The 24,584-nt window shown below is 45.8% G+C and overlaps 1 protein-coding gene across 18 annotated transcripts in view; it reads left to right on the plus strand.

Annotated features, from left to right (window-relative positions):
* Nucleotides 1-24,584, plus strand: part of PPFIBP1 (PPFIA binding protein 1) — a 124,934-nt gene that overhangs the window by 94,929 nt on the left and 5,421 nt on the right. For 11 of the 18 annotated variants that reach the window (XM_040435840.1, XM_040435857.1, XM_040435866.1 and 8 more), the window contains 11 exons: nucleotides 14-67; nucleotides 7,877-7,931; nucleotides 13,837-14,011; nucleotides 15,157-15,189; nucleotides 18,943-19,084; nucleotides 19,227-19,358; nucleotides 22,264-22,414; nucleotides 22,651-22,762; nucleotides 23,381-23,469; nucleotides 23,735-23,857; nucleotides 23,992-24,117. In XM_040435840.1, the coding sequence (XP_040291774.1) occupies nucleotides 14-67; nucleotides 7,877-7,931; nucleotides 13,837-14,011; nucleotides 15,157-15,189; nucleotides 18,943-19,084; nucleotides 19,227-19,358; nucleotides 22,264-22,414; nucleotides 22,651-22,762; nucleotides 23,381-23,469; nucleotides 23,735-23,857; nucleotides 23,992-24,117 (1,192 nt within the window). The remainder of the gene's footprint in view (nucleotides 1-13; nucleotides 68-7,876; nucleotides 7,932-13,836; nucleotides 14,012-15,156; nucleotides 15,190-18,942; nucleotides 19,085-19,226; nucleotides 19,359-22,263; nucleotides 22,415-22,650; nucleotides 22,763-23,380; nucleotides 23,470-23,734; nucleotides 23,858-23,991; nucleotides 24,118-24,584) is intronic. The other 7 variants (XM_040435874.1, XM_040435965.1, XM_040435973.1 and 4 more) reach the window with 3 other exon arrangements.

The following is a 24,584-nucleotide window of genomic DNA, read 5'->3' on the forward strand; positions in this document are numbered from 1 at the left end:
TTTTGTTTTGCAGTGAAGAGAAGACAAGTAGCTTATCTACAGAGGTCAAAGCAGAAGACACAATATTGTAAGTTGAATGAACTGGGACTGCTATGATACGGCTCCCTATATACGAGAATAAAACTGCCATAGTACTGCCTCTGTACAAGAATATAACTACGGTAATACTGTCCTCTATATACAAAAATATAACCAGTATACCGGTAATACTGCCTTCTATGTACAAGGATATAACTACTATAATAGAAATCAGAAGAAAGGACCCTTAAAATCTCAATCTTTATTAAAGTCACTTAAAAGACCTAGAACCATAGGTCCAGATATATATATATATACACTGCTCAAAAAAATAAAGGGAACACTTAAACAGCACAATGTAACTCCAAGTCAATCACACTTCTGTGAAATCAAACTGTCCACTTAGGAAGCAACACTGAGTGACAATCAATTTCACATGCTGTTGTGCAAATGGGATAGACAACAGGTGGAAATTATAGGCAATTAGCAAGACACCCCCAATAAAGGAGTGGTTCTGCAGGTGGTGACCTGACCACTTCTCAGTTCCTATGCTTCCTGGCTGATGTTTTGGTCACTTTTGAATGCTGGCGGGGCTTTCACTCTAGTGGTAGCATGAGACGGAGTCTACAACCCACACAAGTGGCTCAGGTAGTGCAGTTTATCCAGGATGGCACATCAATGCTAGCTGTGGCAAGAAGGTTTGCTGTGTCTGTCAGCGTAGTGTCCAGAGCATGGAGGCGCTACCAGGAGACAGGCCAGTACATCAGGAGACGTGGAGGAGGCCGTAGGAGGGCAACAACCCAGCAGCAGGACCGCTACCTCCGCCTTTGTGCAAGGAGGAACAGGAGAAGCACTGCCAGAGCCTTACAAAATGACCTCCAGCAGGCCACAAATGTGCATGTGTCTGCTCAAACGGTTAGAAACAGACTCCATGAGGATGATATGAGGGCCCGACGTCCACAGGTGGGGGTTGTACTTACAGCCCAACACCGTGCAGGACGTTTGGCATTTGCCAGAAAACACCAAGATTGGCAAATTCGCCACTGGCGCCCTGTGCTCTTCACAGATGAAAGCAGGTTCACACTGAGCACATGTGACAGACGTGACAGAGTCTGGAGACGCCGTGGAGAACGTTCTGCTGCCTGCAACATCCTCTAGCATGACCAGTTTGGCATTAGGTCAGTAATGGTGTGGGGTGGCATTTCTTTGGAGGGCCGCACAGCCCTCCATGTGCTCGCCAGAGGTAGCCTGACTGCCTTTAGGTACTGAGATGAGATCCTCAGACCCCTTGTGAGACCATATGCTGGTGCGGTTGGCCCTGGGTTCCTCCTAATGCAAGACAATGCTAGACCTCATGTGGCTGGAGTGTGTCAGCAGTTCCTGGAAGACGAAGGCATTGATGCTATGGACTGGCCCGCCCGTTCCCCAGACCTGAATCCAATTGAGAACATCTGGGACATCACGTCTCGCTCTATCCACCAACGTCACGTTGCACCACAGACTGTCCAGGAGTTGGCAGATGCTTTAGTCCAGGTCTGGGAGGAGATCCCTCAGGAGACCGTCCGCCTCATCAGGAGCATGCACAGGCGTTGTAGGGAGGTCATACAGGCACGTGGAGGCCACACACACTACTGAGCCTCATTTTGACTTGTTTTAAGGACATTACATCAAAGTTGGATCAGCCTGTAGTGTGTTTTTCCACTTTAATTTTGAGGGTGACTCCAAATCCAGACCTCCATGGCTTAAAAAATTTGATTTCCATTTTGTTTTTTTTGTGATTTTGTTGTCAGCACATTCAACTATGTAAAGAACAAAGTATTTCAAAAGAATATTTAATTAATTCAGATCTAGGATGTGTTATTTTTGTGTTCCCTTTATTTTTTTGAGCAGTGTATATATATATATATATATATGTGTATATATATATATATATATATATATATATATATATATAATCAATATCAACCCTAGTCAGAAATATACATTCCCATATCATCATAGTTGTTAAATGAGGAAGACAAACATTAGGGATAGTGAGGTGGGCAAAAAAAACTCTTAAGCCCGGAGGTATCTCCTGATGGTGGAGACCCTCTGTCCTCGTTCCTACCCTATAGTACCCTGATACATCCTAATAGATAAACATTTCCCTAATACCCCAATGAGTTTCCCCCAAAACAGGGTTCTTCAGGGGGTTTGTGTGGGAAAAACTAAGCCTAGATAGGCTGAAGCAAATTAGACTAAATGTAGGGTGACAAAAAGCTCAAGTACAACTGGGGAAGCTGGCTACACTGATGTATAATGGAGCACATGATAAGGATACATCATGAGGATCCAGTGAGTGTGGATGAGTAATTCCCTCATGGACTGTCCCCCCACATGTAGCCAGCTTCACCCCAGGTGCCGGATGGTACAGACCATTTTGATTACTTTTAGACTTAAGATTAACAGTGATTATATCATTTAATAATTTAGAATAACTACTATAATACTGCCTTCTATGTACAAGAATATAACTACTATAATACTGCCTTCTATGTACAAGAATATAACTACTATAATACTGTCTCCTATGTACAAAAATATAACTACTATAATACTGCCTCCTATGTACAAGAATATAACTACTATAATACTGCCTCCTGTGTACAAGAATATAACTACTATAATACTGTCTCCTATGTACAAAAATTAAACTACTATAAAATGCTGTCTATATCCAAGAATATGGATACTAATAATACTAATACTTCTGCCTCTGTTCAAAAATATACAATGTAACCAATAGAATACTGCTCTTATGTACATGCATATAACTACTATAATACTGCTCCTATGTACAAGCATATATTTTCTATAATACTGCCCACTATGTAAAAGAATATAACTGCTAGAATACTGTCTTCTGTGTATAAGAATATTCTATAATACGGTCTCTGTTCAAGAATATAACTATTATAATACTACACCCTATGTACAATAATATAACTACTATAATACTGCCCTCTGTGTACAGAAGAATATAGCTACCATATTACTACCACTTATATAAAAGTATAAATGTAGTATAATACTACCGCCTCTGTACAAAACTAATTACTGTAATACTGTCCCCTATGTACAAGAATATAACGACTATAATGCTGCCCTCTTTATACAAAAATATAATTACTATAATACTACCTCGTATGTACTAGAATATAACTACTATAATGCTGCCTCTACGTGCAAAAATATAACTATAATTCTGCCTGCTATGTGCAAGAATATAACTACTATAATACTGACCCCTATATACAAGAATAACTATATTTTTGTACTTACCGTAAAATATGTTTCTCTTCCGTTCATTGGGGGACACAGGCTTGACCATGGGTATAGCAGTTGCTGCTAGGAGGCAGACACTCAGCACAAAGGTGTGAACTCCTCCCCTTCAGCTATACCCTTCCTACAGGGACTAAGCTAAATCAGTTAGTGCATAAGCAGTAGAAGGAAGACAAAAAGAAAATCACACTATGTACAAACCCAGGACCACACAGGCCAGAAACAGCCCATAAACAAGAGAATGGGGGGGAGCTGTGTCCCCCAATTAACGGAAGAGATACAGATTTTACGGTAAGTACAAAAATCTAGTTTTCTCATCCGTATCATTGAGGGACACAGTCTTGACCTTGGGATGTTACAGAGCAGTCCCCAGGGTGGGCCTAACAAGAAACCCTCCTGACACTCAGAGGACCGCAGTCTGCAAAACTCTACGGCCCAGAGACGCGTCAGCAGACGCAAAGGTGTGTACCCTATAAAACTTGGCAAAGGTGTGCAAAGACGACCAGGTTGCCGCCTTGCATACCTGAAGGGAGAAGCCCCATGATGCACCGCCCACGAGGCCCCCACTGTGCAAGCGGAATGAGCAGTCACCCGGAAGGGTGGAGCCCGGCCCTTAAGGCGGTACGCTTCCACAATGGCCAAACAAATCCATCGGGAAATGGAAGTCTTCGACGCTGCCAGCCCTCATCTAGGCCCTTCTGGAACAACAAACTGAATCTGTCCGCCGGAAAGATGCCGTCTGGGACAGACTCGAACGGCCCATACCAAATCCAGCGAATGGCGCGACTGCTCCCGAGGATGAGACGGACAAAATAAGGGGAGAATAATCGCATTTAGATGGAATACCGACACCACCTTTTGAAGGAAGGACTTAACCGGACGAAGAACTACCTTATTCTGATAAAGGATCAGGAAAGGCGACCGACATGACAGAGCCGGGAGTTCCAAAACCCTACGGATAGAAGTGATTGCCACCAAAAAAGCCACCTTGTAAGACAGGAAGCGAAGCGACACCTGCTGCAAAGGCTCAAACGGTGAGGACTGGAGAGCGTTGAGCACTAGATTAAGATCCCAAGGATCCAACAGAGGACAGAAAGGGGACGCAGCATGCGCCACCACCTGCAGAAAAGTCCCAACTGCCGAAAGCGAAGCTAAATTCCGCTAAAAAAGAATGGAGAGAGCCGACACTTGTCCTTTGAAGGAGCTGAGAGCCAGCCCCAAGTCCATGCCCGACTGCAGGAAAGCCAAGAGTCGCAGCAAAGCGAACCGAACGGGAGACAGCTGACGCCGTTCGCACCAACTAAAGTAGGACTTCCAGGGGTAGATCCGGGAAGACGACTGCTTCCTGTCCTGAATCATGGTCTGGACCACGCCATCCGAGAACCCCCGAGCCTTTAGTACGGCGGCTTCAACCGCCATGCCGTTAAATGTAGCGACCCTAAATTCGGATGGAAGATCGGCCCCTGCGACAGCAGGTCCTCTCGAAGAGGAAGATGCCAGGTTTCGTCGGCAAGGAGGGTGACCAGAGAAGCATGCCACACCCGGCGTGGCCAATAGGGGGCCACGAGAATGACAGGCAGCCCTTCGGACCTGATCTTCCGGAGGAGACGCGGAATGAGAGGAAGAGGCGGGAACACAAATGGAAACGTGAACCTACTCCACAGAATCACCAGCGCGTAGCACGCAGGCCATAGGGTCCCTGGACCGCGTGACGAAGTCCTCGATCTTGTTGTTGAAGCGGGAGGCCATGAGATCCACGTCCAGCTGACCCCACCACTCGCAGATGGCTCGAAAGACCTGCTGGTGAAGAGCCCGTTCTCTGGGATCGAGACGCTCCCGACTGAGAAATTCGGCGATCCAATTGTCGACGCCGGGAATGTGAACTGCTGACAGCGCCGGAACATGGTTCTACACCCAGCTGAGGATCAGAGCCGCCTCCGTCATGGCTGCCGGGCTCCTGGTGCCGCCCTGGTGATTGAGGTACGCCACCGCCGTGGAGTTGTCGGACTGAACCCAAACCAGACATCCTCTGAGATGGTCGGTCCAATGCCACAGAGAGAGACGAATCGCCCTCAACTCCAGAATGTTGGTTAGAAGGGAGCGTTTCTCGAGTGACCATACTCCTTTAATGGAGAGATTTTCCAAGACTCGGCCGAAGGCGAGGGCTACAAACTGGAAGTGAAATGGACCCACTGCGAACCGGAGAAATCTCTGATGACTGACTCAGATGGGCATGTGAAGATAAGCGTCCTTGCTGTCTATCAAGGATAGGTACTCCCCCGATTCGAGGGACGCAATGACCGATCTCAGGGACTCCATCCGGAAACTCCGGATAGGAAGGAAGCAGTTGAGTGCCTTGAGGTCCAGATTAGGACGGACCGTGCCCTCTTTTTTGGGAATCGCAAAGAGATTGGAGTAAAACCCTTGAAAACGGTCTTGCGCAGGAACCGGAACAATCACTCCCTGGCGCAAGAGTGTGCTAATCCCCTGAAAAAAGGAATCCGCGGCAGAGTTTGATGTCGGAGGTGACGACCGAAAAAATCAGGACGGAGGGGAAGACTTGAATTCCAGCTTGTTGCCCTCTGCAATGACCTCTCTCACCCACGTATCCGAGACGTGAGCCAGCCAGTCATGCCGAAACAAATGAAGCCGGCCGCCCACCCGATCGGATTTTGTCCAGGCGCTTACCAAACAGTCTGCTGCCTGTAAAGGGGAGGGCCGTCCGGGTCCGCTTTGAAGCATTATCTGCCGCCCAGCAGGAGAGCTATAGGGTAAGGCGAATAGCCACCAACAGGGCTGACGAGCGAGCCATAAGCCTGGCCGGGTCCAAAGAGGCTTCCCAAATATAAGCATTGGCATGAGAGAGCTGCAGAGCGATATCTGCCAGCTCTCCAGAGGGGACTCCCGAGGTGAGACCCTGACGCAAATTATCCGCCCACTCCCCCATAGCCTTGCTCACCCAAATAGAGGCAAAAACCGGCTGCAGTGCTGTGCTCACTGCCTCAAAGAAAGACTTTGCAAACGCTTCCAGTTTCTTATCCCTGATATCGAAGACAGAAGCCCCATCTGCCATTGGCAAGGTAGTATGCTTAGCCAAGCGGGAAACAGGCGGATCCACTATAGCTGAGGACGACCATTTCTTAGTCAAATCCTCCAGAAAAGGATAAAGGACGTTTTAAGCGTTTTGGCAAAGCAAAACGTCTATCATGAAAATTTCACTCCTTGGAAAGAGAGGAATCAAAATCCTGATGGTTGGGGAAACATTTGTGCGAGCGACGGGACCTTCTAAAGGAAAAAGCCGAGCTGGCCGAAGAAGGTGCGGGGTCCTTGTCCTGCAACGTCTCGAAAACCGCTGTAATAAGATTGTCCACCATAGAGGACCGTTTGGACGACAACATCTTCATTTGACCCTCTCTCCTCCGAACATGCCTCTTCCACAGAGGACACATCTGAATGAGACTCCTTAGTAGGAGGAGGAGAGGCCGAGGAAACGGGAGACTCCAGAGATACTGGGGTTTCATTAAAGGCCATGACTGCGCATCCCCCTTAAGCAAGGAAATAACCACACCAACTCGCTGTTTCTCAGCCCCAAATGAGTGTGGACGTAGCGTAAAATACAGTTTGCACGCCTCCCTAAACAAAATTTAATTATTACGTCCCCCAGGGAATCTGTCCGGGAGGGCAACGTTAGGTTCAAGACAGGCCTGGTAACCACCACCACTAGGACCAGCAGCCTGTGGTCTCTGCATCTGCGAGACAATCGTGCGGAGGTCAGCTACCTCCAAAGACAGCCCCTGCAGCTGACCTGCCAGTGCAGCAATAGGATCCCATGGCTGCACACAAACAAAAAATGACGGTTTTGGCGGTTTATAATGTCACGAATCCTGACTGACTACCAGTATGAACAGACCCCAGAGGTAGGTGTGTTCATATGCAGGAATACCTAGAGTCCTATCTAGCCCTATAGGACCCTGGTACTAATGGCAGGGACGAGACTACCTGTTCCTCCAAAATGAAGGACGAACAGGAGTCTACCTCAGGCCTAATACAAACAATAGGGAAATGCAACACACAGAACCCAAACAAAATACAAAAGGGAAAGGAAAGACTTAACTTCAAAGAGGTTATGGAAGCACCAGGAACTCCGCTGAGATCCACACACCAGCAATCCACAACTGAGACTGAAGCTATAAACCGCACAGCATTGTGGGAAAGGCAACAATAAATAAGCAAGGTTAAATGAGCACACATTAAGCAACACCTGAGGCAAGGGGTGTGGCCATTACCAGCAACAACACAGACGCCTATTGATCCACAAGGAAAACCAGATCAACCACTTGTTGCCAGACTCGCCGATCTCCTGTCACCTGTCGCGGGAACCTCCGTGACAAGATGTTATTGTCCCTGTAGATATATGATCTTGGTGCTGACTGACCTAGTCTGGAAATAGATGCAATATACAGTGGAGATCAGTCAGCCTGGTAGCCATGTCCCTTAATGCTCTGTACATTTTAACACTGCACTGTCTTTGGTTTAGGTCTCCTGTGAAGAAGTCAAGCAGCTTAGACAACTTAAAGAAGTCTCCAGAGAGGGTGAGTGTCACTTCTCCTGTGCCTTAGAGCAGAGCACAGGCTTCTCTGCTGCATGTGAGCAGAAAGAGTGTAATGATGTGCTTCCCAGAGTAATTACAGCTTCCCAGGGATCCTGAGAGTTATAAATACCCTGCAGTAGTGAGCGTGCTCTGTCATTATGTGCCAAGATATTCTTACTCTCCCCCCCCCCCCATGTTCTGTCTTTCTCTCACCCTCCCTCCCATGCATCTCTTCCAGCACTTCTCTCCCTTCTCCATCACTTGCTCCCTCTTCCCCCGCCATAGCTCGCTTTTTTTATGACCTTTTGTCCCCTGTTCTCTCTCTCTCTCTCTCTCTCTCTCTCTCTCTCTCTCTGACCCTTGTCCCCTGCTCTCTCTCTGACCCTTGTCCCCTGCTCTCTCTCTCTGACCCTTGTCCCCTGCTCTCTCTCTCTCTGACCCTTGTCCCCTGCTCTCTCTCTCTCTCTCTGACCCTTGTCCCCTGCTCTCTCTCTCTCTCTCTGACCCTTGTCCCCTGCTCTCTCTCTCTGACCCTTGTCCCCTGCTCTCTCTCTCTCTCTCTCTCTCTCTGACCCTTGTCCCCTGCTCTCTCTCTCTCTCTCTCTCTCTCTCTCTGACCCTTGTCCCCTGCTCTCTCTCTCTCTCTGACCCTTGTCCCCTGCTCTCTCTCTCTCTCTGACCCTTGTCCCCTGCTCTCTCTCTCTCTCTCTGACCCTTGTCCCCTGCTCTCTCTGACCCTTGTCCCCTGCTCTCTCTCTCTCTCTCTTTCTCTGACCCTTGTCCCCTGCTCTCTCTCTCTCTCTGACCCTTGTCCCCTGCTCTCTCTCTCTCTCTCTGACCCTTGTCCCTTGCTCTCTCTGACCCTTGTCCCCTGCTATCTCTGACCCTTGTCCCCTGCTATCTCTGACCCTTGTCCCCTGCTATCTCTGACCCTTGTCCCCTGCTATCTCTGACCCTTGTCCCCTGCTATCTCTGACCCTTGTCCCCTGCTATCTCTGACCCTTGTCCCCTGCTATCTCTGACCCTTGTCCCCTGCTATCTCTGACCCTTGTCCCCTGCTATCTCTGACCCTTGTCCCCTGCTATCTCTGACCCTTGTCCCCTGCTATCTCTGACCCTTGTCCCCTGCTATCTCTGACCCTTGTCCCCTGCTATCTCTGACCCTTGTCCCCTGCTATCTCTGACCCTTGTCCCCTGCTATCTCTGACCCTTGTCCCTTGCTCTCTCTGACCTTTGTCCCCTGTTCTCTCTGTCTGACCTTTGTCCTCTGCTCTCTCTCTCTCTGACCTTTTGTCTTCTGCTCTCTGACTTTTGTCTTCTGCTCTCTCTCTCTCTGACCTTTTGTCTTCTGCTCTCTGACTTTTGTCTTCTGCTCTCTGACTTTTGTCCCCTGCTCTCTCTCTCTGACCTTTTGTCCCCTGCTCGCTCTCTGACCTTTTGTCCCCTGCTCGCTCTCTCTGACCTTTTGTCCCCTGCTCGCTCTCTCTGACCTTTTGTCCCCTGCTCTCTCTTTCTGACCTTTTGTCCCCTGCTCTCTCTTTCTGACCTTTTGTCCCCTGCTCTCTCTTTCTGACCTTTTTGTCCCCTGCTCTCTTTCTGACCTTTTGACCTCTGCTCTCTCTTTCTGACCTTTTGACCCCTGCTCTCTCTTTCTGACCTTTTGACCCCTGCTCTCTCTTTCTGACCTTTTGTCCCCTGCTCTCTTCTACCCTAATCCCTTGCGCTCTCTCTCTCTCTCTCTCTCTCTCTCTTCTACCCCTGTTCCCTTGCGCGCTCTCTCTCTTCTACCCCTGTTCCCTTGCGCGCGCTCTCTCTCTCTCTCTCTCTCTCTCTCTCTCTCTCCCTCCCCCCTGTCCTTTGCTCTCTCTCTTCTACCCCTGTCCTTTGCTCTCTCCTCCCACTTCTCTTACATTCTTTCTACCATTCTCTCACCTGCCTCCTCTCATCTGTCTTCCTATCACATGCTCGTCCCTCTCTTTCCTGCTCTTTTCCTCATCCCTCTTTCTCTCCTTCTCCCTTCTTCCCGTTTCACCTGCTTTCTAGAGTTTTCTTTCGTGCACTCTGATCTCTTCTCCTTTTTGTACTGCCCCCACTTTTCCCTGCATACCTCCCTCTCCTCCCCCCTTTCACCTCTGTATCACCTGACCTGCTTTCTCTCCTGCATGTACTCTTTTCTCCTTCTCTTAATCTGTGTGTTCTCTCCTTTTTCTTTTTTTTTCTTGCATAAAACCACAAAAGCGTTCCTTAGCCCTCATTCACCACTTTAATGTTTAATCTGCACATATTGGGTCACAGTTACTAATACTGTCTAATAGTGAGGCAGTGTAAACTTAAACATTCAGTCTTAGGCTGCATGAACACGGACCGTGAGATACCGGACTGGCATCCTGCTTAGTGCAGGAGCGCACGGCGTCATTGGTTGCTATGACGCTGTGCGCTTCCTGCTGCCGCCGCTGTACAGTGATATACACTCGTATGATCCGTGTTCCACGGACGTGTGAATCCAGTCTTAAACTAATTTACCACAGTGACTGTATGTGGATGATAAATCTGGGGCAGCTGTAGACTGTCTAGTCTAAGTGTACACCACTTACAGTATTTTATCGCTTAGTTTTACTACAGAAATGTTTTGGCAGATTTAACCGCCTCCGGACCGCCTAACGCAGGATCGCGTTCCGGAGGCGGCAGCCCTGCGCACAGTCACGCATATATGCGTCATCTCGCGAGACGCGAGATTTTCTGTGAACGCGCGCACACGTTCACAGGATTGGAAGGTAAGCGAGTGAATCTCCAGCCTGCCAGCGGCGATCGTTCGCTGGCAAGCTGGAGATGCGATTTTTTTTTTAACCCCTAACAGGTATATTAGACGCTGTTTTGATAACAGCGTCTAATATACCTGCTACCTGGTCCTCTGGTGGTCCCTTTTGTTTGGATCGACCACCAGAGGACACAGGCAGCTCAGTAATATGTAGCACCAAATACCACTACACTACACCCCCCCTCCTGTCACTTATTAACCCCTTACTAAACCCTGATCACCCCATATAGACTCCCTGATCACCCCCTGTCATTGATCACCCCCCTGTAAGGCTCCATTCAGATGTCCGTATGTTTTTTATGGATCCACGGATACATGGATCGGATCCGCAAAACACATACGGACATCTGAATGGAGCCTTATAGGGGGGTGATCAATGACAGGGGGGTGATCACCCCATATAGACTCCCTGATCACCCCCCTGTAAGGCTCCATTCAGATGTCCGTATGTTTTTTACGGATCCACGGATACTTGGATCGGATCCGCAAAACACATACGGACATCTGAATGGAGCCTTATAGGGGGGTGATCAATGACAAGGGGATGATCACCCCATATAGACTCCCTGATCACCCCCCTGTCATTGATCACCCCCCTGTAAGGCTCCATTCAGATGTCCGTATGTTTTTTACGGATACATGGATCGGATCCGCAAAACACATACGGACATCTGAATGGAGCCTTATAGGGGGGTGATCAATGACAGGGGGGTGATCACCCCATATAGACTCCCTGATCACCCCCCTGTCATTGATCACTCCATTCAGACATTTTTTTTCGCCCAAGTTAGCGGAAATTATAATTTTTTTTCTTACAAAGTCTCATATTCCACTAACTTGTGTCAAAAAATAAAATCTCACATGAACTCACCATACCCCTCACGGAATCAAAATGCGTAAAAATTTTTAGACATTTATATTCCAGACTTCTCACGCTTTAGGGCCCCTAGAATACCAGGGCAGTATAAATACCCCACATGTGACCCCATTTCGGAAAGAAGACACCCCAAGGTATTCCGTGAGGGGCATATTGAGTCCATGAAAGAATGAAATTTTTGTCCCAAGTTAGCGGAAAGGGAGACTTTGTGAGAAAAAAAACAATTTCCGCTAACTTGTGCCAAAAAAAAAAAATTCTATGAACTCGCCATGCCCCTCATTGAATACCTTGGGGTGTCTTCTTTCCAAAATGGGGTCACATGTGGGGTATTTATACTGCCCTGGCTTTTTAGGGGCCCTAAAGCGTGAGAAGTCTGGGATCCAAATGTCTAAAAATGCCCTCCTAAAAGGAATTTGGGCACCTTTGCGCATCTAGGCTGCAAAAAAAGTGTCACACATGTGGTATCGCCATACTCAGGAGAAGTTGGGGAATGTGTTTTGGGGTGTCATTTTACATATACCCATGCTGGGTGAGAGAAATATCTTGGTCAAATGCCAACTTTGTATAAAAAAATGGGAAAAGTTGTCTTTTGCCAAGATATTTTTCTCACCCAGCATGGGTATATGTAAAATGACACCCCAAAACACATTGCCCAACTTCTCCTGAGTACGGCAATACCACATGTGTGACACTTTTTTGAAGCCTAGGTGGGCAAAGGGGCCCACATTCCAAAGAGCACCTTTAGGATTTCACCGGCCATTTTTTACAGATTTTGATTTCAAACTACTTACCACACATTAGGGCCCCTAGAATGCCAGGGCAGTATAACTACCCCACAAGTGACCCCATTTTGGAAAGAAGACACCCCAAGGTATTTCGTGATGGGCATAGTGAGTTCATGGAAGTTTTTATTTTTTGTCACAAGTTAGTGGAATATGAGACTTTGTAAGAAAAAAAAAAAAAAACATCATTTTCCGCTAACTTGTGACAAAAAAGAAAAAGTTCTATGAACTCACTATGCCCATCAGCGAATACCTTAGGGTGTCTACTTTTCGAAATGGGGTCATTTGTGGGGTGTTTGTACTGTCTGGCCATTGTAGAACCTCAGGAAACATGACAGGTGCTCAGAAAGTCAGAGCTGTTTCAAAAAGCGGAAATTCACATTTTTGTACCATAGTTTGTAAACGCTATAACTTTTACCCAAACCATTTTTTTTTTTACCCAAACATATTTTTTTTTTTTATCAAAGACATGTAGAACAAAAAATTTTGAGAAAAATGTATATATGGATGTCGGTTTTTTTTGCAAAATTTTACAACTGAAAGTGAAAAATGTCATTTTTATGCAAAAAAATCGTAAAATTTCGATTAATAACAAAAAAAGTTAAAATGTCAGCAGCAATGAAATACCACCAAATGAAAGCTCTATTAGTGAGAAGAAAAGGAGGTAAAATTCATTTGGGTGGTAAGTTGCATGACCGAGCAATAAACGGTGAAAGTAGTGTAGTGCAAAAGTGTAAAAAGTGGCCTGGTCATTAAGGGTGTTTAAGCTAGGGGGGCTGAGGTGGTTAAAGGGAATGTGTCATCAGAAAATGAGCTGCTGTTTAAATCACTTTTTTATGTTTAACATTTTAAAAAAACTTTTGATGTTATTTTTAATTTTTCATGTCACTTTTTATGTTTTAACTAAAACCAAAAATCCTGCAGTTTTTGCCCCGTGTTGTGTGATCTGTAAAAAAACAAACAAAAAAAAACCACCTGATAAATCCAGTGCAAATCAGGTATACCAGTTCACTCAAATTGCTTAATTAGCTGTCACACTTTCAATAGTAAATCTGCCCCATTATGCTTATTATATTCAGTGAAATCTGTCATAGAAAATTGTTCCATCTTGTTAAATTAAGTCCATTTTGCTAATTTTTGTACTTCTCACAAGGGTGTCAGCAGTTCAGACCATGCGAAACTGCTGCCAGCTCCAGGTGTGATTTTCTGAGAGTCTTTACTTCCGGATTAGACAGAGTAGAATTTGAGAAGTCAATGTGCGGGTCGGCTTGTAACAGCAGGCCTGAATGGAGCTCATAATTCTGCAGTAAAGCAGCCAGTAAAAGGATTGTCTGGTTTACCTTCTACCTCATGCAGTTTACAAACGGGTGGGGGGAAAGAAAAAAAATTCTGAGTGCTTCTTTAATAAAGTTTGTTTTTTTCCAATATAGAAACCAGCATTCCCTGACTCTGCAAAGTTTGAGACTCTGCCGCCTAGACCCCCTGCACATGGAGTAACTGGTGAAGAGGAGCCTTTTGGAACCCGCAAAACCAGATCATCGTTTGGCCGAGGGTTCTTCAAGCTAAAGAGCCCAAACAAGAAGACTGCAAGCACCCCAAATCTAGGTAGGAAGATTCCATGTCCAACCAGTGCTAATGGTCACCCAGGTGGTGGGAATGCCCACAAATTACCCTCTCCAAGTCCCATCATAATTATTAGATGTGCATAAATAGCACTGGACCTTTCTTAAAGGGGGACTAACGCTAGAGATGAATGTAATCTGTAGTCCTTTCCTTCTTTTTTGGTAGCCCTAGAGTGGGTGTGGGGCTAGATTGCCTGAGCTCTATTGTAGACCTGAGCATTGCGGACAGGAGTCTCCTGCAGTAGGCTGCTTTCTAGCCTTAAAGGGAATCTGTCACCATGAAATTCACCGTTACACGAGGCACCAGTACCTTGTAGGGCCGGCCCAGCTGAATGTGATGATACCTTGTACTTGGTGATCCTTCATTGTAGAAAAAAGGTGCTTGTAATCAAAGTGCAAATGAGCAGTTAAGTTCAGCGAGGGCGGGTCCAAGCCACTCTGTGCACCTTTGCTACTCCTACTTCCTCTGGCAGCCCCTCCTCCTACCTGATTGACAGGGCCAGCTGGGATGATTATGCAGGAACTTGGTCCTGTCAATCAGAGGAGAGGGAGGGGCTGGCAGAGGAAGTAGGAGAAGGACGGGTGCACAGGATGGCTAGGGCCCCTCTTCTGTGCACTGAACTGCTCATTTACATATGGATTAAATGTACTTTTCCTCCACAATAAAGCAACGGATCACCAAGTGAAAGGTATCACTACATTCAACTGAGCTAGCCCTAAGCTGATTTAACAGAGAATTTTCTGAATTATTAGACTCCCTTTAAGTGTGGTAAACCTGTAGCGCCAGCATATTCCACTATGATGGACAGAGGCTCATATGTAATCACTTACCCCCTTTTGGGATCCAGCATGTCAGATCTGTCAGTAAGTGAGAGAGTGCAGCGATCCCTGCTGCCTCTCATGTGGCCATCTTCTTGTCCATTTTCTCCATACAGATGCAAAGGCCGTCACATATAGTTTACACCGTATATTTAATGAATTGTCTCCTTCTCCTATTTTCGGGGTTCTCTGTATTTTCTGTGTCTCTTGCTCCCCCTGCTGTTCTTTTTCCAGTTTATTAAATGTCTTTCTGCAACTTCTCTATTCTTGGGCTACGTTTGATTTTCTGCATTTAATGGGAACCTGAAGATCGCAGTCGAAGTGCGAGCGCCCCCACTTTAGGTATAGTAAAACTGCATGTCCAACCCAGATCCCTGCCACCCGCGTGCTGTCCTCCCATCATCCTCTAACAATCACGTTATGCCGCCTAGCTAAACAATATAGGATAACCCATACATAAAATGTAATAACTCACCCTTGTGCCCTCCCCAAATATTCCCCCTAATGTGTGTTTTTCAGCCTCCAGCTAATATAATAATATAATATTTGGTAGTGAGTAACCCCTGGTATTCCCAAACCTGTACCTGCTGAGCTAATTTGGCGCCATCTTGTGTTCACAGTGACAAATTGCAAATTTGAAAAAATAAAATAAAAGATCAGTTCTCTTCAGTTTAGTTTAGTTTAAAGATTATCATCACTATAATTGTTTTTCATATATTGTGTGTATTTAATATACACTGCTCAAAAAAATAAAGGGAACACAAAAATAACACATCCTAGATCTGAATTAATTAAATATTCTTCTGAAATACTTTGTTCTTTACATAGTTGAATGTGCTGACAACAAAATCACACAAAAATTAAAAATGGAAATTAAATTTTTCAACCCATGGAGGTCTGGATTTGGAGTCACACTCAAAATTAAAGTGGAAAAACACACTACAGGCTGATCCAACTTTGATGTAATGTCCTTAAAACAAGTCAAAATGAGGCTCAGTAGTGTGTGTGGCCTCCACTTGCCTGTATGACCTCCCTACAACGCCTGTGCATGCTCCTGATGAGGTGGCGGACGGTCTCCTGAGGGATCTCCTCCCAGACCTGGACTAAAGCATCTGCCAACTCCTGGACAGTCTGTGGTGCAACGTGACGTTGGTGGATAGAGCAAGACATGATGTCCCAGATGTGCTCAATTGGATTCAAGTCTGGGGAACGGGCGGGTGAGTCCATAGCATCAATGCCTTCATCTTGCAGGAACTGCTGACACACTCCAGCCACATGAGGTCTAGCATTGTCTTGCATTAGGAGGAACCCAGGGCCAACCGCACCAGCATATGGTCTCACAAGGGGTCTGAGGATCTCATCTCGGTACCTAATGGCAGTCAGGCTACCTCTGGCAAGCACATGGAGGGCTGTGCGGTCCTCCAAAGAAATACCACCCCACACCATTACTGACCCAATGCCAAACCGGTCATGCTGAAGGATGTTGCAGGCAGCAGAACGTTCTCCACGGCGTCTCCATACTCTGTCACGTCTGTCACATGTGCTCAGTGTGAACCTGCTTTCATCTGTGAAGAGCACAGGGTGCCAGTGGCGAATTTGCCAATCTTGGTGTTCTCTGGCAAATGCCAAACGTCCTGCACGGTGTTGGGCTGTAAGCACAACCCCCACCTGTGGACGTCGGGCCCTCATATCACCCTCATGGAGTCTGTTTCTGACTGTTTGAGCAGACACATGCACATTTGTGGCCTGCTGGAGGTCATTTTGCAGGGCTCTGGCAGTGCTCCTCCTGTTCCTCCTTGCACAAAGGCGGAGGTAGCGGTCCTGCTGCTGGGTTGTTGCCCTCCTACGGCCTCCTCCACGTCTCCTGATGTACTGGCCTGTCTCCTGGTAGCGCCTCCATGCTCTGGACACTACGCTGACAGACACAGCAAACCTTCTTGCCACAGCTCGCATTGATGTGCCATCCTGGATAAGCTGCACTACCTGAGCCACTTGTATGGGTTGTAGACTCCGTCTCATGCTACCACTAGAGTGAAAGCACCGCCAGCATTCAAAAGTGACCAAAACATCAGCCAGGAAGCATAGGAACTGAGAAGTGGTCTGTGGTCACCACCTGCACAACCACTCCTTTATTGGGGGTGTCTTGCTAATTGCCTATAATTTCCACCTGTTGTCTATCCCATTTGCACAACAGCATGTGAAATTGATTGTCACTCAGTGTTGCTTCCTAAGTGGACAGTTTGATTTCACAGAAGTGTGATTGACTTGGAGTTACATTGTGTTGTTTAAGTGTTCCCTTTATTTTTTTGAGCAGTGTATATTGATACATTAATGTGTAATTAACTCTTTAGAGAATAATTAATGGTAAAGGTAGATTCAACTTGAAGTATATTTTCTCTGCGTTTGCTCTGTTGACTCTTATCAGCCATTTTAGAGCGATGGATTGGAGCACAGTAACCTCCCTGCCCCATATGATCACTTCTATGTCACATATCTCCAGTGCTGAGAACCTTCAGAGACATATATTATTTCAGTCCATATGTGTGACTGTTAGCCGCTCCTCTTATAATGCTTCTACACTGTGAATGAAGACTTAAGCTTTAGTGGCCCCTTTAAAGGGGTTGTGCCATGTCTTTAAAGGGGTTCTGCAGTTTGTTTAAACTTATGATCTATCCTCTGGATAGATCATCAGCATCTGATCGGCTGGGATCCGACTCTCGGGACCCCCGACGATCAGCTGTTTGAGAAGGCAGCGGCCTTCTCACTGTTTACTGCTGGCCCAGTGACGTCACGACTAGTATCAAAGGGCCTGGATGCGGCTAAGCTCTATTCACTGTTCACTTCTCAAATAGCTGATCGGCGGGGGTCCCGGGTGTCGGACGCCCGCCGATCAGATGCTGATGATATATCCAGAGGATAGATCATCAGTTTAACAAACTGCAGAACCCCTTTAAGTTATCTCCTATCCACAGCATAGTGACTAACTAGCTAATTGCTGGGGGTCTGACTGCTGGGACCCCGACCAATCATGAGAATGGGGGTCCCATTCCTCGTTCTGATGGAGCGGCGGATCATGCATGTGCACTGCTACTCCATTCTCTGTGGGAGTGCCGGAGATGGCGCTGTTCTCATGATCGGTGGGCCCCAGCAGCTAGTGGTGCAACCACTTTAATATCAGAACTAGTATCCATTAATATTGACGAAGGGTGAAAGAAGCTGTCAGTAGTGACAACTTAGATTAGACTCATTCACACTGTCTTTTTTTGTGCCAGTTTTGTGTGTAAATTTATAATTTTTTATCATTATTATAGGCAGGGGTTTGAACATTTTACATTTCAGTCTGTATATAATGTAGAGTAACATTGTAGATACTTATATTTTGGCTTGCTGATCATCCTGCTTCATGCCCCTACTACATCCAGAGCTGCATTCACAATTCTGCTGGATGCTGCTTTGAATCTGTCAGCACTGTGCTGACAGATCCACCCTAACAGCTTAGCTAAGATCTTATAATGCGCTAAATTCTGCCATGTACTGTATGAGATTTGGTTTGCTGCTTTTACCTTCATCAGACTATATTCAAGTGTTGTGTAGACACAACATCTCACACAAGTACTGATCCCAAACCAAAGAATTACCAGGTTGCTAAACAGAAGATTACAAAACAATGTGTTTTTAGCTAAACTGCCAAGCAGGAGATTAGAAATTATGAAATTATGATCCCTACTCCCTCAAGGCAGTTTCAAGTATGTTGTGTGACTCGTTTCAGGTTTGCTGAGTGAGCATGAGGGTCCTTTAAAGTACAGGGGCACATGTGCTATTCTCTAGCATCCTAATTTTGGATGATGACTTCTTGCTCCTTAAACACAATAATAGATAATATTCAGAATACATGGACCACACAGTATCAGTGAGCTGCACAAAGTTACACTGTTTCAACTGTTTGATGTTAAAGTTGCCAGAGGTCGCAGTGTGATTCAATTCAGACCATGGATGATTTCCTACTGATTCCCTTTGGTCAGGTGCCGAATTATTGCAGTGTCCAAGTGTAGTATTACATGAGTGCAAACTAATCACATGGGTAAAATCTTACAGCAGAGACTGAAAAGGGTTTAACAGACCATCTGGACCTAGCGATTTCCTCTTCTCGCTCCCCGGACGCAGGGAGCACTCACAGCTCGCCATCTTCTCCTGACTCTAAGAAGAAGCCGCGTGGAATTAAGAAATTATTCGGAAGGTGAGAACACGTTCATTGAGCAAGGACAACATTTTCCCAGCTTGCCAATGGTTGCCCTGTGCCCTTTTGCCCATGCCAGTGGTAGGACCATGGAACTTTTATTGAGTCAGAATGTGATTTGCTATCATTTTTCTTCTTCCAGGCTAAAGAGGAGTCAGTCTACCACCTTAAACCAAGAAGAAGAACTTCCTGAAGAAGAGTTTAAGAGGGGTGGAACTAGATCCACCGCTGGGCCAAGGCTGGGCTGGTCTCGGGATCTGGGTCAGGCTCACAGGTTTGTATCATTTAAACCATGTTTTGTCATTTTCACTGACCCTATTCCTAGGAATAGCCATATTCTTAAAGAGGTTGTCTATATTTAGAAAAAGATGGCTAGTTTCTTTCCCAGCAGTAATTAAAGTGTGTTTTTAAGGGTCTTACTTTTTGCTGGACTTAGTTTGATATATTTTGAATGACTCGTATGTACTGAGGTGGATATCGGTATTTGCTAGAAAGTAATGCCAGTTAGAGAGCATGAAAAATCAAGCCTGCCTGTCTTATAGGGCGGGAGGATTTGTTTCTATTTTTTATTTTTCAGTTTCACAACTCAGGGCTGTATGTAGAGTTTATGCTGCCCAAGGCACGTGTAGTGCTCACCCCATCCCCCTATTAGTTCAGTTATAGCTCCCTATTGACTTGAGGGTATACATTAGGTACACCAAAATGATTGTGACCATGGGGTAAGAAACGCACTTGGTTTCACTGTGATTTCTGTTGATGTGGTTATTGGCCATGCAATTTATTTTTTTAGATAATAGATTTATATATATATATATATATATATATATATATATATACATGCATGCCCTGATTGGGCACAACATTAGTTAAGGACGAAGTACATAAGACTGTATAACCCCTGCGGCCCCCCTCCCTACCCTGAACCGCACCATACCGTATTGACGTAATATCTCTCTCCCTTCCCGGTTTGTAATGCTATATTTCTTATCACCAGTGCGTCCTACATTCTAACAAAGCTAAATTATCTCCTTTTAATCATTACCTAGCGGTACCTCCTCCCAATTGAGTGGGGAGAAGGCACCCGGAGGGCAAGCCATAGTCCCCATATAGACTTGAACTTTTTAATGGCTCCTCTTTTATAGTATACTCCTCTCTCTAGCCCGATTATCACATTCATACGCGCAATAATCTCCTCTTTAGTTGATACATTGGTGCTTATCCAGTATTTGGCTATTAGTTTTCTAGCCTGATATAGTAATCTACTTATACCAATACTAAAACCCTCTGTGGAATCATCTTGTAATGAGCCCAGTATACATGTCAATGGTTCAGCTGGAAGTCTAATTTTATATACTTCAAAAATAATATCCAGTATTGCTTTCCAGAAAGGGCCTAAGACAGCACATTCCCAAAACATATGGGAGATCACAGTTAGGGCACTCAGATGTATCGCGTATACCCAACCTATGGAGGAGCATGGGTGTTGTGTATACCATATGTATCGGATACAACTGTGAGAGTCTGTGTGTCTCACACAATGATAACAAGGGACCCCTAGATAGCACCTCCGACCATTGTGAATCGGTTAAGGGACTTATATCTCAAGACCACTTTTCCCTGACTGCTAGTGGAAAGCGCTCCTTATAGAATGAGACGAGTAGTTTATAGAAGACAGAGATCACTCTCTTGGTCCCCCCCCCCCTTTCTAATCTGCTTTGCTATCACAGAAGCCAGTATGGTAAGATCAGTTACTTTCCGCTGCACCGCCAAGGCGTGATGTAGTTGTAGGTACTGGTAAAAATAAGTATTAGTGAGGTTAAACTCCTCCTTCAGTTGTTCAAAGCTTTTGAGTGTCCCATTAACGTCTAATTGTGACATCCAGTATATACCCCTGCCCTCCCAAGTACCAAAACCATCTAATCTTCTTAGCTCTGGTAGATTATGATTGCTCCAAAGAGGAGTAAGGGCACTGCATCCCAAAATTTTATCCGCCTTGTTTAGCAGATAGGAGACATCGTGGGCAACTTTTCCTAGGTCTTTTCTTAAAGAGGATACTTTATCTTCCAAGCAGCTGACCCGATCTTCTACTTCTTTAATTCTCTCAGAGACCTTCCTTAGATCATGCCTGATGAAGGACATATTTTCTTGTAGGCTCCCCATTTGAGTATTGAGGGAAACAAGAGCTGTGCTACAATTAGAGATCAGTGAGGGTAGGCTCTGCCGTTTATGTGGAGGCTCTACACTGCTTTCGCCTTCTATTTACTGTGGCCTCTCCAGCAGCCCCCTGTATTCTCTGGGCTACTTGTACATGTATTAAGAGGGGAGCACACCCACCGCCCGGTGTCCCCCCTTTGTGGATCATCAGGAACTGGTCGGGCGTCTGTGGGAGCCACTCTTGCAAACTGTTCTAGTCACGCTGCTACCTCCGCTGCTCTCGCTTCCGGACCATCTTGTTTCGCGTGCACTGCAGGCACACTCTCCTTCCCTTCCCTCTCCATCTTACTCTGCCGTGTCATGATGGTAATGCCTGCCCTGCCCGACCTCTGGTGAGTGTTAGGAGACTTTGGAGACTTTTGTGCCTCTATGTTGAATGGATGCCGGAGGAATACCAGGAGTCCCGTCCGGGAGAGCGAGCTTCAGCGTCCTCTCGCATGCCGAGCCAGGCCACGCAATTTATACAAGTGAAATATATTCATGTTAAATTATTAACCTGGAAAAAATGCATGGCAAATAACCACATCACAAAACTGCAGCAATGTTGACTGTGCGGTTAAAACATCCATTTTCAATAGAACAGGTTACCTCTCCTTGTTGCACAGACTTGTATTTGTGCAAGAAATTGTCACTTCAAGGTTATAAAATAATTGGGATAAGGAAGGAAAGGTGCTGGAAGGACTGTGGAGAAATGGACCTGGTGCACTATATGATATGAATGGAAGAAGGTGCTAGTGCAGAAATGGACAATAAATCTTGACTTCTGTGGCCAGCGTCTAATATGGCTAATATCTATCCAATAATGTTGGCAAAAATATTCAACTTCCTAAAAAGTTAAGTGCCAGCAGTGTGTTTCAGATTTTAATTGAATAAAAAAAAAAAAAAAAAAAGCTAGGGGGTTGAATACTTGTGCAAGATACTATGTATAGGTGATCTAAACTGAGTGCATGAGCTCTTCCTCACAGTGACCTGGACACCCCATTTGCCAAGTGGACGAAGGAGCAGGTGTGTAACTGGCTGAGGGACCAGGGTCTGGGCAGCTACGTGAACAGCTGTAAGCAGTGGATCGTGTCCGGGCAGACATTGCTCCACGCGTCGCAGCAAGACCTGGAGAAGGTGAGAAGAGGCAATGTAACCATCTAAAATGTTTCACAGACTGTTCTGGTCTTTAGCATTTTCTGTCTTCGTAAAGCTGGTCCTTATTGTATCGAGCCCGGTCATTCGAGGGGGGTGGGGGGGGGGGCATACAAATTGATTGGGTCAGTGCATTCTATAGACAAAACTATTGTCCAACGTAGAGTGCCATGTGTCATTGTTGCCCAGGGCTAATGATCTACTGTTTTCCCATGTAGGAACTGGGCATCAAACACCCGCTACACCGCAAGAAGCTCCAGCTGGCACTGCAGTCGTTGGGCTCTGAAGACGATAGTAGTTATGGCAAGCTGGATTACAAGTGGGTCACAAGTAAGTCTCCGTCAGTGTGCGTTTGATAGAAAACATGTTGTAGTGTGAATGTTAAAGCAGCGCAGAGTATTTCAGGAGAGGGCACAACTGTTTTGCTTTGAGGAAGGAGCTCCCAGCAGCACAGAATATTTCCAGAGGTAGTGACCTGTCCTTTAAAAGTGTATTCAGGTTGTTAAAAGTTATCATGTCCACAGGGGATCATTATCAGATTGGCCTGGGTCCTACTGCTGTGAACCCCACCGATCATGAGAACAGGTACCCCCTTTCCCCTAGAGTCCCCCATGCACACTGCCACTCCATTCATTTCTATGCGCGTTCCGGAAATAGCTGAGCACTATACTCTGCTGTCTCCTACTGTTTGGACCCCTTCCGATCTAATTGTTATCCATGGATAGGGGATAACTTTGAAAATCAGAATACCCCTTTTTTGTGATGATGATAGTGAGGATAGGATGCAGGTGACAGCCGGTCTGATGATGTGAGGAAGGGGGTGGAAACAAGTGGGCGGACAGAATATTCAAGTGGGCAGCACAGAATATTTCAGCAGAGGTGTTTACCGATCTTGCCCTGTCTTTATATGTTTTTTTTTTTTTTTTCCTTTCCTGCCTGTTTCTATAGGATGGTTGGATGATATTGGCCTTCCTCAGTACAAGACTCAGTTTGATGAAGCAAAGATTGACGGTCGGATGCTCCATTATATGACAGTGGTGAGTTATCTGACGGAGTGCTATTGTCCTTTACAGAAAATAAATCTTGTTCTTTAAGCTTTTTGTTCAATGCGCTTTATGTCCTCCCTGTTAAGATTCGGCCACTTGCTGTGATTGTCCAAGTATTAATCCCAGTAAACGCTATAATCCCAGCCCAGTAAACTCATTTTTATTATGGTGGGTAACCAGTTGACTTTGTGGGTCCCTTTTAAATTTTGAAATTTACCTAGTCTTTGTATCTGTTTTTTTTTTTTTTTTTTTTAAGGATGATTTGCTGTCCCTGAAAGTTGTCAGTGTCCTGCACCATCTCAGTATAAAACGAGCCATTCAGGTCTTGCGAATCAACAGTTTTGAGCCCAGCTGTCTGCGCAGGAGACCCTCTGAAGAGGTAAAGTGATCCCGCTGGTCGTCCTGAAATTTTCACAATATTACAAGATTGAAAAAATTAATTCATGAATAAAAACAGAAAATAGGGCTTGAATATTTTTGCACCTTCCTCATTTTTAAATTCCTTTCATATAGGGTAATGTTACCCCCTCTGAAGTGGCTCAGTGGACTAATCATCGGGTGATGGAGTGGCTGCGATCGGTTGACCTTGCAGAATATGCCCCTAACTTAAGGGGAAGTGGCTTTCATGGCGGTCTTATGGTAAGCCGAAGGGCATTTTCCCATCAGTTCAGTTAAATCTGTTATTTATCAAATATTTTGCATTACTTGTGTATTATGCCTTATACTGCAATCACATCCAAAGCAGCAGTCACATTTCTCCTGCTTTTCAGTTAGCTCTCAGGCTGTAAGGCTTTACTTAGGCTGGTTTCACACTAGCGCTTGAGATCTGGACGGCTGTTCTGGCAGGGAACAGGCGGCTGGGTCTCTCTGCATTCCGGCATTGCTGGAAGTTTTTCTGTCTATGTCTGGCCCATTAACTATAATGGGGACCAGTGAAGATCCTGCTGTAATCCGCCAAATATGCCGAGAATCGGCTGGAAGAAAACCGAAGCGCTGGCCAGCTGTTCCCTGCCAGAACAGCTGGCCGGATCTCAAGCGCAAGTGTTAAACTAGCCTAACCAAATGATATCTATTACTGGTTTCCTTTTGGCTCTCTGCCTGCAGGA

This window comes from Bufo bufo, chromosome 1 (genome assembly GCF_905171765.1).
Source record: "Bufo bufo chromosome 1, aBufBuf1.1, whole genome shotgun sequence".
In the NCBI taxonomy this organism is placed as follows: Eukaryota; Metazoa; Chordata; class Amphibia; order Anura; family Bufonidae; genus Bufo; species Bufo bufo.